At 44.8% G+C, this 18604-nt stretch overlaps 2 protein-coding genes across 7 annotated transcripts; both read right to left on the minus strand.

Moving 5' to 3' along the window:
- Positions 1-892: 892 nt before the first annotated feature.
- Positions 893-4848, minus strand: acp5a (acid phosphatase 5a, tartrate resistant). 2 transcript variants are annotated; one of them, XM_035636231.2, is made up of 6 exons: positions 4703-4848; positions 4465-4555; positions 4163-4362; positions 3933-4057; positions 3314-3659; positions 893-3226 (listed from the first exon to the last, which is right to left on the minus strand). In XM_035636231.2, exons 2-6 carry the CDS (start codon positions 4553-4555, stop codon positions 2987-2989), a joined length of 1002 nt encoding a protein of 333 aa, XP_035492124.1. In that variant the 5' UTR covers positions 4703-4848; the 3' UTR covers positions 893-2986. The 2 variants fall into 2 exon arrangements, with proteins under 2 accessions (XP_035492124.1, XP_035492123.1); XM_035636230.2 differs by lacking the exon at positions 4703-4848 and having other exon boundaries at positions 4465-4691.
- A 1803-nt stretch (positions 4849-6651) lies between these two features.
- Positions 6652-17970, minus strand: LOC118312677 (interleukin enhancer-binding factor 3). Of its 5 annotated transcripts, none has more exons than XM_035637480.2 (20): positions 17813-17970; positions 17385-17530; positions 16347-16458; positions 15304-15497; positions 15023-15191; positions 14652-14916; positions 12413-12507; positions 11805-11900; positions 11581-11692; positions 11382-11479; positions 11187-11295; positions 10939-11097; positions 10309-10499; positions 10017-10127; positions 9739-9870; positions 9281-9442; positions 9048-9174; positions 8875-8913; positions 7808-8143; positions 6652-7694 (listed from the first exon to the last, which is right to left on the minus strand). In XM_035637480.2, the coding sequence occupies exons 2-20, from the start codon at positions 17495-17497 to the stop codon at positions 7585-7587; spliced, it is 2730 nt and encodes a 909-aa protein (XP_035493373.1). In that variant the 5' UTR covers positions 17498-17530; positions 17813-17970; the 3' UTR covers positions 6652-7584. The 5 variants fall into 5 exon arrangements, with proteins under 5 accessions (XP_035493373.1, XP_035493371.1, XP_035493372.1 ...); XM_035637478.2 differs by having other exon boundaries at positions 12413-12504; positions 15023-15221; XM_035637479.2 differs by having other exon boundaries at positions 11214-11295; positions 15023-15221.
- Positions 17971-18604: the final 634 nt, after the last annotated feature.

The raw sequence follows: 18604 nt of genomic DNA on the forward strand, positions 1-18604 counted from the left end.
CTGGAGATTATATTATCTGTAGGACCCTTAAAAACACATTTTCTCTCTCGTCATGAAATCATCCAGAGGAACACGCTTCAACCGGTGTTTCAACTTACTCTCACCTTCATTAGAGTAAATCAACAAGTTTCGTTTGTCAGTAGTGACTCGCAGGAAGAGGGAAGGTTTATAATCCTATTTCCTCAGACTGGAGATCTCAGAGCTCTTAACCTCATGCTGACTCTGTGGGAGATGCGCTGGTGCCGCAGGAGGTCAAAGGTCAGATTGAGGTCGCACTATACCAGAAGGTCCCAGGCCACAGGACCCACTGAAAAAGGCACAAACGGAGGAAGCTGACCTGAAATATTTCATCACATCTTAGCTTTTATTATATTTATGTAATACAGGGTTTTCTTTTTTTCTTTTCTAGGGTAACTTACTGATGTGGGTTTCAGGATTGCTATGTCTGTGTTGGTTCATGACTAGTTGGTTTCAGTGTGATTCAGAAAAAATTAAAGCTCAGATTTCACTTGTACATATCGTACATTATGAGAATAATTATAAGTATGGATGAAAAACACTACCAACATGGGCCTGACCGCGTTTTACTTGTGTTCACCAGGGTGGAGAGACGTTTTTTAGGATTAGGTTTGTTGTCCGGGTTTGGAAGTGGAACATGTGAGTGCAGGATTACTGCGCTGCAGTTCCGGACATTTGGCAGCAGCTGGTAAAACCTAAAACATGAAGCTCCGAGGGAACTGAGTCCAGACCTGTGTGACTGTGGAGCTGAGGAGATCTAATGTGGTCACGAAAACCATGAAGTTAACTGAATATGTTACAGAGGTAAAGAAAACAATGTAGTCAAAGGAGGCTCAAATTTTGATGTAACTGTAAAAAAGAAACACAAGCTATATCACATTGCAGAACAATTTATGAGCAAACAGTTGCTAATTTACACATTCTGCAGTTACTCGCAAAAAACCTGATGCGTGTCAATCTTTTAGCTTTGTTTTTGGTCTCTACCAACTTCAGAAACATAGGTGGCTCTTTACAGTAACTGACAGATCCTCATGTGAGGTCTCCAGTTTTAGTCTGTAGCTGTGTCTGTCTGCTGTCTGGTGCCGATCCGGCAGTGAGCTTTTACAGACCTTTTTATGCTGAAAACAGTTGACTGCTTCTGAAAATCATGTTAAAGAATGAACAGAAACCATACAGCCTGATGAAGACAAGGGGAGCTGCCGATTAGGGTGAAAACTTATTTTAAGTTCATTTCTACGAGTGACTATGAGTGATGGACCTACAGAGGATTGAGATATACCTGCCGTCAACCTATCGGTGCACCCCCAAGGTCCCGTGGAGGTGACAGATCAGCAAATACATGTAGAAGGATTACCGTAAATTAGGATTGTGTCTAATCATCGGTCGGCCTGACCTGACATGTGACCCAGTGAGGTTTCCTTTTTTGGTCCGCGGGGAGTTTAGCCTGGTTAAAGTGGAGTGATCCTCGCCCGTCCTTTATCCTCAGGTGACGGCCTCCTCTTGGCACCGACTCACTCCTGTCAGGTCTGATGATGCTCGATGCCAGCAGACTGAAACTCACCCCAACCGGATCAATACGGCACACACCAGACAGTCAGTAACCCTTTAGCACTCACACTGTGGTTAAGACAAACACGAAAGACAATGTATTTATGTCATTACATTACATGAAACAGTAAGAAATCTGTATTTTTTCATGCTGGGAGGATTTTTGAAGCTGCAATCCAACACACTGTTTCCATACATTCATTTTCTTACAGACAACAGAGGCAGTAAAGGAAAAAATTCAACACGTTGGCAAGAGAGAAGGAAGAAAAAAAATAGCACGGTCTGTGCTTCCCCTTCCCGGGTTAGCCATCATTGGCTGGCCGAGTTTATCCCGGCCACGGTCACTGCTGTCATCCATCCTAATCCTGTGCTGGCAGGCCAGGTGGTTCTCTGACGGGGAAAAGAACAGTGACTCGGGAGGTCTTAGCCTCTCCCGTCCCTTAGCAGCGACCGACCCCGTCAGCATTTAAATTCTGCACATGGCCGCCAGATATAAACTACTGAAGGTCCAGCATTTCTAAAGGGCTGTGTGACACATATGAAGGTTGCTGATGACGGCAGGTATAAAAGGATTCATATGAAAAATAGGTAAAGCCATAACATAGGTGAACAGGCAGCACTTCCACAATATACATGGCAATGATTTTTGCAAAAGGGCGAGCCTTGAACACAATTAGTATAAAGTATAGTTTTGCACCCAAATCCACATTTGCAAATGATTTAAGGCGGCAGCTTCATTCTCAGTTCTAAACCAGAGTCTGATCAGCCAAATTGTATAACTACAATATGAGGAAGGAGGGAGGGAAAATACAAGCCCTCAGGAATTTGTGTCACAGGTTTTCCTATGAGGAAGTTCATGACATTAATAAACAGCGACCTGATTTGACCGAGCACAGAACAAATAAACCACTGTTTGTACAATCATATTTACAGTACTGAGACTTGGTCTAATAATGTCTCCCCAGAGATGTGCAAGTAGATTTTTAAGCTGATCCATAGGAATGGAGTCAAATTTGCATAAATGACACAAATTTAATGTTTTTACTACATGCTTAAGATCAAATAAAGAGGCGCAAGCTCACAATGAACCCAGAAGCAAAGAAAAAAGCTGAAATTGCTGATGGCATTTGTGGGACTTCATTTTCAGCCACAGCCTGATCTTAGTTCCTAAACGGTATTCAAGCAGAATACAAATGACATAATGAAAATATCTAGGCCGTGTGGTCGTCCACTCCACACAAATTAAAGCAAATCATTTGAGGAAACACTAGTAGAAACTCACTTTTTAAAACATCAAATGCTTTGAAATATTAATGCCAACATTTAAAATACAGGATTAACCCTCACTATGATCTCCAGCTACACTGCAGGATGACACCGTGTGATCGACAAACTGCCGACTGTTCCCCCGTCTGCTCGTCTATTCAAACTCCCTCTGGGAGAGCACGGTGCGATAGAGCGAGGTGCCTTTAGCCTGGATGAAGGTCAAGACCATCTGCTTCTTGGTGACTTCCGCATGGACAAAGCCTCCCAGCGTGGAAGCTTGGCCGGTGAAGAACTTCACAGAGCCCTTGGGGACGTGGTTCCAGTGGCGGATGTCGGGATCCAGGAAGTTCCCAGCGCCGCTCACCACGTAGCCCACGCCAGATTCTTCAATGTACTGAGAAGGGAAGAGAGGATTGGGATTTGAAGCGCATACTGTAAATCTCACAGCAGACTTCTACATCATATCTGGCGCTCTACCGACCTGCAGATTGTGGTCATGCCCGCAGAGGTAAGCCGTGGCCTTGTATTTAACGAGCAGAGGTTGGAGCCTCTGCAGCAGACACTCCGTGGGCCCGTGCTCGGACACGGACCACACGGGGTAGTGGCCGGCCACCAGCAGGAAGTCCGCCTTGGACTGGGCCAGCCTCCCCTGCAGCCACGTCAGCTGGCGGTTGGCATCCACTGCACGAAGGGGTCCCCTGGGCTTCTCATCCACGAAGTCATTGGAGTTGCCGCACAGCATTATGGTGTCGAGCATGATGATGGTCAGCGTCTTCCCGGTGTTGGGAATGCGGAAGTTCAGCTCGTAGTAGTAAGAGGGAAACTTCCTGGGACAATGAAGGGTAAACCAAAGTTCAGCCAAGTGTGGCCCCCGTTCACCCTTTGTTGTGTGTGTGTGTGTGTGTGTGTGTGTGTGTGTGTGTGTGTGTGTGTGTGTGTGTGTGTGTGTGTGTGTGTGTGTGTGTGTGTGTGTGTGTGTGTGTGTGTGTGTGTGTGTGTGTGTGTGTGTGTGTGGGGGTGGGGGGGGGGGGGGGGGGGGGGGGGGGGGGGGGTGTCTGGACTTCATTTGAGGACCCAGCTTTTTCAAAGTTTCTCCTTACCATCTGTCAGACTTGTGGCTGTAATCAATCTGGGCTTTGACGTTCCCCGCGTGGTCGTGATTACCAGCGAGCACATACCAGGGTACTCGGAGGGACTTTGCAGTGTACACGGTCTCGAAAGTGTCCTAATGGGCAGGTTCAAGAGAGAAACCCGAGTCAAAATCGCATCCGCCGCGCCGCTTTTTCTCATCACGCTCTCTCAAGAGATACTTCCAAGTCTCTTAACTGACCTTAAACCGAGGAGAATCCACACTGTCCACACCTTTGTAGTAGAAGTTGTCGCCGAGGGCCAGAACAAAGTCAGCTCCCATGTGCTCTGCTATTTTGCTCATTTCTCGGGCAGTAGCCTTCTGCACAGCAGTGATGTACGGGGGGTAAGGCACTCCACCCCAGTCCCCCACGGCCAGGAACTTGATGGAAGTTCGGTTCTCTTTTTAAAAAAAAGAAAAAGAAACACAAAATAAAATCTTTCAGGAGCCGAGAGTCTGAGGATCACAGCAATAGATCATTGAGGTCAACGTGAAACACTTACTGCCTATTGCCTCCAGGTCTTGGAAGGCAGCAGGATAGCAGTAGGCCACGGAGATGGCAGCAGTTAAGATGGAGACCAGTGTAAGTGCCATCTTTAAAGACAAGACACAAATCAGATGTTCAGTCAGCAACACAACGAGAGAGAGAGAGAGACATAACTGAAAGTTAACTCGTGCACAAGCCAAGAACTCAGAGGAAGAACACGAAACAAGCGCCAGAAAACCGGAACTGCAGCTTACCACACAGGCCAATGCTTCCTCTCACCTTCCCACCGCACGGCGGCACGCTCTGCTGCTTTTTATGCCCAATGGTTGACTTGTGATTGGCTGCTGCCAGAAGCTGAACTACATGTCTCAGCTGGAGCTCATAGAAGCTGATCAAAGTAGTGATGTGTGTGTGTGTGTGTGTGTGTGTGTGGGATGGTTTTTAAAATTGAGAATCATAAGACACTCATAAAAGCCACAGATCAAATGACCACCTTGACAAACCACAGAAACAAAAGGAAAGTAGAAACCAAAATGCATCACTCCTCTCTCCCCCAAAACCAAACTAAACTGACAAGACAAGTAAAAACCAGCCTGGATGTGTGTAGAATGCCAAAGATGAAGCACTCACAGCTGATGAACCGGTGAGGTGTGTGCTCGGGGTGACCTGACGGGACCCTTCTCTGTCCACCCGGCGCTCGCTCCCGTCCTGCTTTTATATTCCGGCTGCGGGAGGAACACGCCACAGGGGCATGATCATTGCTCACACACCCTGACTCAGTCTTGGGACAACAGGGTCATTTGGGCCACAGGTTATTATAGCCGTTGTCCAGACACCACTTCTTCCACCTTGGTGTTAATCATTTGTTTTCCTCCTTCATTTAAAAAGAAAATATATATTTTGGGATCATTTGGGGGAAAAGGAAATAAAGCATGTATCTCAGGAGTCGAGTGGCTCACAGAATGGAGTCTTGTCATTTGTTTTGCATTATTAAACGTGGGTTGCCCCATCCGAACCCCCCCCCCCGGTCTTAAAATGAAAACAGGACTTAATACCCTCTTCTCACTTTTGATAAACAAGTCAGTGCACATAATTGCCTGCTGCACAGCCAGGAGGCCATTTTGACTTTTTCACTGCTTTATATCACACATCACCTAAAAGAGGAGCTGACATGAGAAGACAGCAGCATTTGGTTTATGGTTAGACGACACAAAAGACTTTTTCATACTGCTCACATTAACCACGATTAAAGGGACACTTCTGCGTTTTTATCTGATGCTCAGTTTCAGGGGCGGAGCACCAAATACTGGGCCCTATACATTAGCAGAACCCCCACTATTTTTTAAAATTCCGAGTTCACTGTCAACCAATGTATTCCGACAATTTTTTAGCTTATGTAATGACACTAATTACTAACAAAAAAACCCTTTGAATTCCAGGCTTTCCAGGTTCCCCCCGCCCTTGAGCCCTGTGTAATCTGCCCCCCCCCCCCCCCCCCCCCCCCCCCCCCCCCCCCCCCCCCCCCCCCCCCCCCCCCCGGTGCTACGCCTGTGCTCAGTGTACTCGTCATGAGGCGCAGTAGTGAACCGCCTGTGAATACACGTGGGGGCGGCTGTGGCTGAGGAGGTAAGAGTCCGTCGTCCACTAACCCGAAGGGTGGGGATTCGGTCCCAGCTTCCCCGTTGTGTCCAAGACACTTAACCCTAAATTGCCTCTCACTGACAGCGTATGAAATGTGACAGAAAAGGCACAGTAAATAGCAGCACTGTATGAATGCGTCTTTTCCCATAAAGTGCTCCGAGTGGCCAACAAGACTAGAGAAGCGCTATATAAATATCGTCAATTTACCACATCTATCTTACTGTCAGGATTGTTGAAGAATGGACTTGAAAAAGCCGAATAAAAAGACACCACTGGAGTGAAATCATAAGAAATTTGAGATCAAGTTGTGGAGTTTGACCCAACATTCTGGATATCCGCTCCGATTTAGACCATTGTTTATTTTAGGTCCACAAACTTCATAAATGTTAAATTGCAATACTAAAATCTGTAGTGTCCTTTTTAATATTCATTCATGTCTGCAGCTTGTAGGGTGACGCTGTAGGTGCGCTCCCTTTTGCATGCAACGGAAATGCTTCACTGTATGTAGGAATACAAGGATGGCAGCTTATAATTATGCACTTACATGTAGAAAATTACAGCATTTCACAGTTTGGGGCATTTATTCGACACCAAGCATTCATATCGCTTACATTATGTTCTACTTGTGTCCTCATTAATCCCTCCAATGGAACCGATGACCTAATTTCCCCGCAGGAGTCAACAAGGCTTCGTCCCATCTTTGCCCACAGCATAGCGGCACATATAGACCGTGCATGCTACACAGGGATACTATGTGTATGCGAGACAATGTCAAGCATCTGCAGAGGAAAGCTGTTGCAACAACATTCCCAGTAACACAGAAGTGAGGAATACCTTTGGAATTTATAAGGGAAGCTCAGGTTGACCCACAATAAACTTGAGCCGGCGTATTTACCGCTATCCATCAAAACAACTGAAAATGTGAGCTCTAAACATCGTTGTTCTTGTCTGTAAGATAGCAAACCGATGGTCAGAAAACTTTTGCTCCACAGTAGGTCATTTATTTCACGAGTTAGTAGAGCATTCTGTCATTCTGTGACACAAACTAACAAATCTTCAGTTCAAACTACAAGCAGCTTCAAATCAAATCCAGGTACTGAAACAGAAACCGGGGCGCTAGATTTTTAAAAAACAACCCAAGAAACAAGACATAGTGACAAATCAGGTTGTTTTTTCGTTGTTTTTTTACACGTGTCACACGTGTCAATATGGACGTGACGAGGGTTGTAGCAGTTAAAAAAAAGAAAGAGAACAGGGACTTTGAGCAAAAACCTGCATCTGTCACCTAAAATTAGTTTTACCAGACAAGTGAAGTGAACATTTAAAAAACAGAAAAAGAAGAAAAAAGAAAGAAAAAAAAAGAAAGAAAGACTATATCTGACAACACAAGCACTTTTTTTTCCGGAAGTGGGATCCCTAGATCAACGATGACGGTGAACAATCAGAGTCAGGAGATGGCATGGTGAGGTGAGAAAGGCTGTACACGACATGACCATTAGTAATTCATGTCACTGTATCCAGAGTGTGAGCCCTGGTTTTGTCCTTCGAAGCCCTGGTACGTGCCGTACCCCTGCTGATCCCCCCAGGACGACTGGTTCCCCCAGCCTGTGGAGGGAGATCACATAAGGAGGTGTTTATACTATATACTGGATATATACACGGCCATTTAGTGTGAACAACAACAACAACAGAGACAGACTTGCTCCATCTTTACTCACCGTAACTATTATAAACTTGGCCCCCCGTCACTGAGCTGGGGTAAGCTGTGCTGTACATGGAGTAGTTCCCCTCTTGGCCCTCGTTCTGACCCTGGGTCAGCATCTTCTTCTTCTCGTCTCCGTAGCCGTAGCTGTAGGGGCTCTCCTGGTCCGCAGGGGGAGGCATCGACTGGTAACTCTCTCCCTTGGCGGTGCTGGAGTCGCCGCCGGAGGCGGGCGGGCAGGAGTAGGTGGCGGTGCCGCCACCGCTCTCGGGGTAAAAGGTGCCGTAGCCGACGTCGCTGCCCGAGCCGCTCGACCCGGCGCCTTTGGCCGTGTTATTACCGTACAGTTTATCTGAAAAAAAACAAAAAACAAGACCTGATTATCACTGCTATGTAGAATCATTTGTTTCTAACAAAAAACAAACATGCTTTGTACTGATGCTGCAATTAACAATCATCTTTATTACTGAATCTATAACATTTTGAAAAATATCCATCATATTTTCTAGATTGATATATTTAAATTGCTTGTTTGGTCCAAACAGTCAGTCCAACCTAGGGATATTCAGTTTACTTTCAAAGACTAAAAACCAACTATTGAAATGTTAACTGGAACCAATTAACAAACAGAATTGATGATCAAACTTCAGACAATTACTTTTCTCGTAATTGACAAATTGATTCATTTACAAATCCTTTCAGCTCTGCGTGGAACAAACAACAATTACATTACTAATACACTAATACAAATGACACATTTTTGACCAAACATATTTATCAAAAGCAAACACGGGACAAGATGCAAGACATGAAATGTATGAATATGTGTAATTGCTCAAGAATACGGGTTGGTTCTGAATTTGAACACCACTGTAGCTGTAGGTTTGAACTTACTACAGCACTTTAAAGCTTCTTTTTTTCCCCCCAAAATATTCTGAGGCGACTTCATTTAAATAAAACAGGAAAAATTTAATTGTAGTCAAATTATTCATATTTTGTTATTTAGTAGATACACGAAAAAAACAACAAACACAACCACGACAATCTGGATTCTGTCTGCGGAGATGAGCAGTGGATACTTACGGTAGCCTGTGCCCGTGCTGCTCTCGTAATTGTAGTTGGCTTGTAAAATAATAAAAAGACGTGACTTTAATTGATTACCTTTATAGGTGAATGAGGTATATATTTAATGGATCCTGTGTTTTTTTGTCTGTGTACAACTGAGCCAACAACTGGTGAGTGTAAAAACGCCTTACTATTGTTATAGCTGGGTCCTGCAGGGAACGGTTTAGCTCGGCCCCTGCCTCGACCTCTGTTGGGACCCCAGCCGCGGGATCCAGAGTCTGAAGGGATGCCACGGATGGTCCCAAAACCTGGGATGTGCTGTTCGACCGGGACACAGCAGAAAAAAACTGAATGTGAAGTGGCCGTTATTCAATCATCGACTTGTGGACGCACGTGTCGAGGCTTGTGAGTTAGAAAGCAATACCATGTCAGTGTAGGTGACCTTCTTCTTCGACAGACTTCGGTTGGCACTTGATACGCCATTGTCCTCTGGGAACAGCTTCTCCAGGGCAGCGAGGGCGGCATAAGCCTTCGCCTCCTTCTTATTAGAGCCTCTGCCTTTGAACTTCTGCCCGTCCACCTCCACCTGAGGGACAGGAGAGAGGCAACAAGAGTTTTCCTTTTAAAAACTGGGCATGTATTACTTGTATGTGTTTTTTCCTCATTTGATTCTATCACAAAAAAGAATCTCTGCAGTGGTCTTGTTCCATGGTATAAACACGCTGACTTGATTAGGTATCGAAGCAGAGTAGATCAAAGTACAGCAAACATTAACCTCAAAGCTTTCATTTTAGAATTTCAATACAATCTTGAAAAAAAAAAAAAAATCAACAGAAACATTTCAGTTGTCTTGTTTCTCGTGTGTGGTTTGTGCCGACTCACCTCCATGACGAAGCACTTTTCGTGCGAGCCCCCCGTCTCCGCAGAGAGCTCGTACTTCAGGCTGCGTCGCTTCTCGTTTAGCTCCATCACAGGGTTTTTGCCATTTTTGGTCAAGATGGGCCCCTGACCGCTCTGTTCACGGCGAGTAGAACAGACAATGACATGATAAATACATGTGACTATAAAGCACTTGAACATCTCAATTTTATTCAACTGCAGTTTTCTTAAAAGGAGGCTTCTAAATGGACCAATCCAGGAGGAACGCGGAAAGTACGTACGTCTTCCGATGTCGTAGAGGCCGTGCTGGCGTCTTTTACTGTTCCTTCAGGATCGCAAGCGGACTCTGGTTTAATCTCTGAGCCTGTGGGAAGACCGAGATCCTGTAGGACCTGTGAGTGACAAACATCAAAGCGTTAACTGACAGGAAGAACTCTTCATTCATTTATTTGCCCCATTGGACTTAAGAAAATTGGCATGTCTGGGAGCCAATGGGTTCATCGCTGCAGCAGACAGGTGAGCCAAGACTGAGCCATCAACACGCTTACGTGGACAGAAACACAAGAATCTTGCCTTGATGGCTACGTTGAGCTTGGCGGCGCGTTTGGAAGGCCCGGTGGCCTCGTACGTGTTCCCATTCAGGTCCACGGCCATCGTAAAGACCGGTTCGTGGACCGGACCAGTTTGAGACGTGAGCCGGTACTCCAGGCCAGGTTTGTACTGGTTCAAACGCATCACGGCATTCATGCTGAAATCTTCTGTGACTATGGAGAAAAAGGAGCAGGTGACGAAAGACAGAGAGACTAATATGAGCAATTAAAGTCATTCAATGCAATTGGAGATCAAGAATATAGTAAGTAGGTAAATATTTGGCAGCATTTTTTGATTTAATTACTTTTATTCCCCAAAAGTGGAAGCTTTGAATCATTTCATATTTCTTCAGCATTGGCAAGGTGACATGCTTACGGATAGAAATGCGTCATGGCACATTATGGAGTCGGTGTGCTTTGGAACAATCTTTGCTCTCTGTGAAAATGTGAATCCATCACAGGATTGAAAATAAAGACTAAATTAATTGAGGCCATTTTCTCCTGCTCAGGAAACATTTGAAATCTGCCAGGACTCGTCTCCGCGATCAAAAGTGAATCATTTTGGCGGTAAAATTGCTCAGCAGATCCGTGGTCTGCGATAGTCATCACTCACATGACTTCCTCTGAAAGCGCTTCTGGAACTTGAGAAACTTCCTCTGTTTGCTGTTGAGAAGGAGCTCCTCCTCCTCCTCATCCTCGTCCTCGTCTTCTTCCACTTCGCCGTAAGGCCTCTTGGTGGGCAGACTGAAGTGTCCCGCGGGAGCTATTTGGGCTGGGAGAGAAACGTGCCTTTTTTCGTCAAAGCATTAAATCATTCTTGAAGTATTTTATAAGAGGAAAGATTTGTAGATTGTCAGCTACCTGTGCCCTCTTTGCTGCTGGCCCCACCTGATTTCCGTGGCTTTACAGGTTTGTAGTCCCTCCCCAACACCTTGTGCATCTGTGCAAAAGCACACAGCCTCAGGGCAAGCTGACAAAAAATATTAAAGTTAGATATTTTTGTTTTGCAGAAATCCGAGTGTTCATGTGCTTTGCATTGTATTAGCCTCCTCTTACCTGAGCACTCTGCGTGATGTCTTCACGCTGCTGCTGAGTTAAGTTTTCAGTGGCGTCGACTGCGTCCTTCTCGCACGGATCTTTAATTCCAGGGCCGTCTTTGCACACGTACAGATCAATTGGTTTATTAATACGGATCAATTAGTTGATTAATGTTAAGGCCAGCGTATGAATACTTGTGCTGGTTTGACAAGCTCACCTTGCAAGAGGATTCCAGAGGCAACACACTCTAAAACTCTGCGGAAGGACTCGCCTGCTCCCATTGGTCTCTCGGATGTACCGATAGCTTTCTCTACAAGAAGTTCAAGAGGCTGCGTGGAGGGAAAAACTAATCAAAACGCTGCTCCATTAAGAAAACAATAAGTCAATGTTTTGAACAGAGAGCCTTTATCTAACTTCATCTGAGCTGCAGAGTTTCCTTACCCATCCTGAGAGGGGCATCCAGGTGGGAACACGGTTGCACAAGTCCCTCATGATGCGGATCACGACGACGGCAGAGCTCAGGTGGCTGACTTTGGCCTGGAGACACAGACAAGAGCCGGTTCCGTCAGAGGAGCTGCCGCCACTTACGGGACCTCACCCTTGTGCTTTAGGGGTTCTCACAAAAAGGCCCCAAAAAAAATAAAAGGCAAGCACAGAAAGGTCCGAACAACTGAGCAATCTCCAGATCAACGACTAAGAAGTTGAATTCCACATGTCCGACACGCTCACGCTCTTTGCTGTTCAGTGGAGGAGTTGAAATTGAGAGAGCTCAGTCTGGCAGACGACATTTTAATGAATCAAGTTTTACGCTGGTGTTGATACCAATGATTTATCATATTCCGTCATTGGTATGGGACAGCACCACTCTCCAACACTCTTCCAAAAATTCTTACAAAGTTTGACATTGTAGGATTATGAATTACATCGACTAGAACTGAGAGTGCAGTTTAAAAACTGCAGCTGTCTCTAAAATGGAGAGAAAAATAAAAAGAAGATTTAATAAAAGGAACAGTTCAACCTTATGCACAAATAAGGACGTGAATGCAAACCTGGAACCACTTGGCGTGGCGGAGAGACGCCAAGGCAGTTAGGCATTTCTGCCTGTCCAGAACGTCCGGCGGATCGTTGACTGTTCGCGCTTCTACTGACGAGGTGGGGTAAGAAGAAAAGGTACAGTTTGACCAAGGGGGTTGGCTCTGTCTTGCAGCTCAGGGAGTAGCAGCTTTCCACAAACCACCGGCAGCGGGGAAAGGGGGGTCCCAAGTAGCTAATTTGCAAATCTGTGGTCCCAACAACCCTGACAGTCGCCTGTCACAGACCACGGCTAACTTTTCACCAGTTTGTGAAAGAGGACTAGTAGTATTTACAACACCGCATAGCGTGTTGTCGATGTGTGCACTTGGTGCCAACTGCCATAAATGCCGCCCCCTTTCCCTCAACCCCTCGGCTTGGGTTTGCTGCTTCCTCGCCCTCCTGAGACAGTGTGTCCAGTTGGTCAAAGGTCCAGCGTTCCTAAAAAACTTCACAAACTAAAAGGCAAATCAGTTGGAAATCACAAGCATTTAGAGAATCTACACGTCTGCCCCACACTGCAGCAAAACTGATGGAGCCCCCTGTTCCAAAACGTTGCTCGTCACAGGCTTCATGAAAGACTGGAAACACAAGGAGCCATACCGGCCTTGTGCGAGTTTTAGCTTATTTCTCACACTAAAAATACAATTCAGCTCATCTGTACGCAGCAACTTTGAGGCTTCTGCAAGTCAACACGATCAAAAGCGCTAAGCAGCAAACTGTTTGCAACTGGGCTGCATGATAATAATTAAAAATTATGATTATATTTATTCAAATGATAATTTTCTTTATAATATATATTTAATATTCATCCCTATTCAAGTAAAAACGTGCTTATTAGTTACATATTTAAAAGATATGCATGATTTCACATAAAATACATGAAATCTGTGTTTTCTTGAAGCAAACGTACCAGCTTAAATAATTCGATTTTAATAATGCTATTAAGTTATACTAATAAGAAGTAATTAGAGCTGTTAAGAATAGCTAATCGATTAATAATCAATTACTAAATGAATCGCCAACTATTAGAGTGTTTATACTATTACAGTGAACTAAATATCTTTTATGTGAGGATGAAACAAAACATCATCTGTGTGTTTTGGGAAACAGGATCGCCATTTTTCGCCATTTTATGAAACTAACAACTAATCGATTAATTGAGAAAATAATCAACAGATTAATCGATTATGAAAGTAATCGATAATTGCAGCCCCAGAAGTAATGTAATGTTAGGTTATCAAATAAAAAAATATCCATCACAGCGAAAAAGATGCAGTTCCACAACAGTCTCATCTGCAGCAGCAGCCACATCTGGGGATCAAATATGCTCACGACAACCACCTGACAACCAAGTGTCCGTCCTGCACCTGATAAAGCCTGACTCATTGCTGGAGCTAAACATCCTGTTCACAATTCTTACGGGATCTTCAATGTGCAGGCCCAGTGTGAAGTGTAGTAAATGGACTAAAACTGCACTGAGACCGGTATGGTTCTGTACGTGGGGCTTCAACAAACTCCCACTCACCATTAAATGAACTTCACTAGAACTTGAAACGGCTCACGCAGATCAACATGGAAGCCAACAAACACTCCACTCCACTCCACTGACAAATTCCCCACATAAACAGACGGCCATTCGGTTGTTCTGACGTTTTTTCCCCTGCCTGGTTAAATTTTAAAAGTCTCCTGAGAGAAACCAAAGGAAAACCCCCTCACTGCTGATCAGTTTTGCTGCAGCTGGTGCCAAATTTACATGTTCAGCATCAAGTACATGCAATGCGCGCTTTCACTTGTTATTCTTGAGAAAAGGCCTTCACTTTAAAAACATGAAAACAATTCGACAAGAATAGACAAAGCTGTTTCTAATGACTGAGGCAATGTTATCAACAACATGTGCAGAATGTATCAGCGACTACAGAGGAAGTGTGGTTGCCGGCAAAAACGCCAGCTTGTCATAAAAATCGACGGCAGGAGCCTCGAGCGAGTGAAGAGCCAACGTCATCGGTTGGTTGTTCACTGGCCTCGGTCTGAGGCAGTCACTGCACAAGCTCCACTGAGGGTGAGTGCGTCGATGATGATGGAAAACCTGTGTGTGAGGTTTGAACTGTCAAAAGTTACAGGTCAGTGGAGCAGTGGAGTGTCTGCATCCTGAGAACACACAGATCAGCCCTGCGAAGGCCAACATCTAGTCGGAGGCTGGACCAACATATCTACCTTCTTTTTCTTCTTCTTCTTCTTCTTCTTTTGTTTCTTCCTTTTTGTCTTCCTTTTCTTCTTCCCTTTCTTCTTCCTTTTCGTCTTCTTTTTCTTCTTCTTCTTCTTCTTCTTCCCCTTCGGCAGCTTTACTTTCTTTCTCCGTCCTGATAAGAGGTGAAGTCAGGTGGATGGTGAGAGTCAGGACTGACTCCTTTGTGCTCGTCACAACAATGGCTGCGTCCACCGGACACTGGCTCACTGTGTATGTCTCGGCTGAATTAGCCTGTTAAAAAGGAAAAACGAGAAGTTAGGAATGCAAAGGTGGACCCTTTGTGATATGGACATTTAACGGAGGATAACATAAAATGGCTGTAGGCGCTCATTTCTACCTCTAACTGTGCGGTTAGCTTTTCAGCCACTTCTTTGAGCAGGGTGACAGTCGGCTTGTTGGAGCACAGCAGAACCAGCTCCAGGTCCTTGTCTCCCTTCAGCAGGAGTCCTTTGGCCACCAGTCCAACCCTCATGACACCACGCAGGACACGCTCTTGTGAATCAGTACTTGGATGGTGAGATGGGGAAAAAAAGAAACTAAAAATATGATATAGTTATCTGCATAAAGTTTAGTCACTGGGACCACGGCCACAGCACATTTGCCCACCACCTCGCTTACCTCTGTGCCTCAGCGTCCTCTTTGTTTTCTTTTGGAGTGTCCATCTGGTCGGACACCGTCTTCAGAGCACACTCCACGTGGGAGACGATCTCCTGCACCGCCTCCAGCTCCTCTGGCGAGGGATACACATCAGAGTGTTTGGCCATCACGTGGCGATCATATGGTCCCTTGTGCACCTGGGAAGATGCAGCCACCTTAGTTGGGGAAAAAAAATAAAGAAAGAAAAATAAGGCTTGTATTGAGAATAAAACAACATAGTGTGTATGAGCAAAGATGTTCAACCAAAAATCTGTGAAGTGCGACTTAACATTTTAATTGGTTGCAACAGTGCATCAACTTTTCCCCAACTCTATTCTGCAGACCCTACTCCGCGTCGGATTGACATAAAATGAGGCATGTCTGTATTTGTATGTGCTCCTCCTTGAGCAACATCACAACCGTATAAATACCAATAATTCAAAGTTAATAATTGTTTTTTTTTGTCACTAAAAAAGCTGCAGTCTGTTACACCTGTCCCTGGCAATGAGACACCAAGACCAGACCAGGTGAACAATCTTCCACCTGTCTCCCCTGTCCCTGGTTACATATCTAATCCTAACCCAACCACAGTAAGAGTCAGAGCCTACCACATAGAAAAAGACCAAAATACCTGCCAAAAAGAATGGCTTGTCCAATTTCCATGGTTCAGATATGATATAATGCCTAAAAAAGGTCATGCTTACAGTGTATTATTGCAGTGCAAATAATTTTACATGCACCTTCATTATGTGTTGGTGCATATAAATGATTAAGTAAGGTGCACCAGTGCAGCCAATGAGAGAAGTTAGTCCTGCTTGAAACGAAGAAGGAAAAAGAAGCCTTCACATGCACAGGAGAGAGTTTTTGTGCAGGTGGAAGAGGGATCTTTTTTTAAAGCACAACAGGAAATAAAATGGTGATGGAAAACACTAGATGTTCACTCTTGAAGAGTGAAAGGGTTAAATGAGTCAAATTAAAAAGCCTTTGGATTATCAAGTCTTAATCGATTTAGCAAGGGAAAGAACCTCATAGTGCCGTTGATCCTCAATCTGCTCGACAGCGGCGATGTAGTCATGATACTGTCTCAGCTCCTCCTCGTAGCACAGGCAGTCGTACCAGTAACGCAGCTCCTCGTATCTGGAGGGAGGATGTCACCCAATGAGGACAACACTGAAAACAGGCTCAGGTGTGCTACAGATGCTACGTCGGAAAGTAAGTGAGAAATGGGGTGTTTGATGAATACTAAGTGACATGACAATCAACATTATTTAATCAACATTTGTGCTTTAATATATAATCTACTACAGCATGAAAAGACTGTGTGTGTGTGTGTGTGTGTGTGTGTGTGTGTGTGTGTGTGCGCGCTAAAAAGAGAAAACTACACGAAAAAAAACACGAAAAAAAGATTTTAAAAAGACACGCGGTCAGTCTGGAACTAAGGTGCATAGAAATTATGCTTTTTCATTTTGTAACATTTCAGATATGTTTTTGTAGAAAGTTATCACATTTAATTATACAGGAAAATTATGAGTTGACTCTGCTCATTTGTCCTTCATCTGGATACCCCAATGACATGTTTTCATATGTTAGAGCTGGGTGTGAGGCGCAAATATTTACATCGCAATAAAAATTTTCACATGAAAATTTTTTGAAGGATAATTCACGTTCATCCCTTTAAAAATGAAGTTATATGCGGACTGCTCTTTCTCCTTCACTGCCATGACTCCTGCTACTCACTAGGTGTTGCTGTGCTTTCTTTCATCATAGGTTCAGGAAGAAGTTTCATGAGGCTTCGTCCGCACATCACCATCATCATCATCATCATCATATCTCTGCATTCACCTGTACATGGTTACATGTGGGTGTATGCATTTTACAGATGAGATGACGTCTTATTATGTAAATGCTGTATATAAACACAATAGATTTTTCCTTCATCTTTAATTGTGTACATTTTAAACCTTATTTAGGACTATGTACACGACCCTGCAGAGTGTGTGTGTATGTGTGTGTGTGTGTGCGCGTTCGTTCGTGCGTGCGCATGTGCGTGTGGCTGCACCTACCTATCGAAATCATGCGGCAGGAGCCGGTGTCCCTCCTGGATCAGACTGTCCCAGTACAGCAGCTCCTCATACGCCTGGTGCTCGTTCCACAATGGCGCTGCAGCGGCCGCCATGCTGTCACGACCCCGTCGGGCTGAAGCTACCGCCTGTTTTGACAGCAAACACCTGTGTCAGCCAGTGTGCGACAGTCAGACGACTGGCGCATGGTCAAACCGTCTGTCCGCGAACCTGCGCGGCTCCCCCCTCCCGTCGTCGGCGGAGGGAGGCTGCAGCGGTAAACATTAGCTTGCTGGCTAATGTTTACAGCAGCAGCAGCAGCGTCCTCCCCCTCGGTGTGAGGACAGCTAGCCGATGTTAGCAGGAGGCCGCTTATTTCACGCCACGCCGCCGAGTTCCGCCTCAGTTTCGTTCGTGCAGTTCGGACTTACCTTTGATGAATAACCAGTGAAAGGTGGAAACCTTTAATTTAGCGTTGCCCACTGTTCTTTTTATTCTTCTCTTTCCTCTTCTTCTTCTTCTGTTTCTTCTTCTGCTGCTGCCCCTTCTTCTTCGTTTTTAATTGCTGTAGGCAACCAGCGTGATAGGCGCATCACCGGCATCTTCTGCTCCGGAGTGTGAAACAGAGATTGAATCATACCCGTTAAACGTATCAGTCTAATAAACTCAAAGAATAGTCTGCAGCTCTTCCCACTCTGCGGGTTCATTCACACTTTAATGCTGGAATCCCAGACAATCGTCCTCATCTCTTCCTTTATATATGTGATCTATCTTGATTATATTCAGTACAATTCATAATTGCATGGGTTACAGTCTCCTCGACCGTAAACCAGATGGATGCTTTCTTATTATTCTGAGTTTGCTGTTTAAATTCAAATGACCCGGCCTTATTCCGTTGCAAATGACTTCTTCTTTTGTTATTGTTGAATTGACTTATTTAGTTGAGTAGTAGTAGTTTGTTTTATCGTGGCTCCTCTCCTGGATGGAAGTGAAAAAAGCAACCCCAGTTATCTGGTGCTCTGGGTCTTTTGACCCATCTCTATACACTTGTACACATTGGGGGCAGTGTTCACTAACATGGACTGTAAATGCTGTTAAGAGGTCCAACAATTACTTCTTTGTCTCCTTCCAGCGTATTGTGCATTACTGCCACCTTCTGTGACCTCTGTACTACACTTCCATGCTTTACATCAGGGGTGTGGGCAACACTTTTCCATTCAGGT

This window comes from Scophthalmus maximus, chromosome 8, assembly GCF_022379125.1.
Source record: "Scophthalmus maximus strain ysfricsl-2021 chromosome 8, ASM2237912v1, whole genome shotgun sequence".
Taxonomy (NCBI): Eukaryota; Metazoa; Chordata; class Actinopteri; order Pleuronectiformes; family Scophthalmidae; genus Scophthalmus; species Scophthalmus maximus.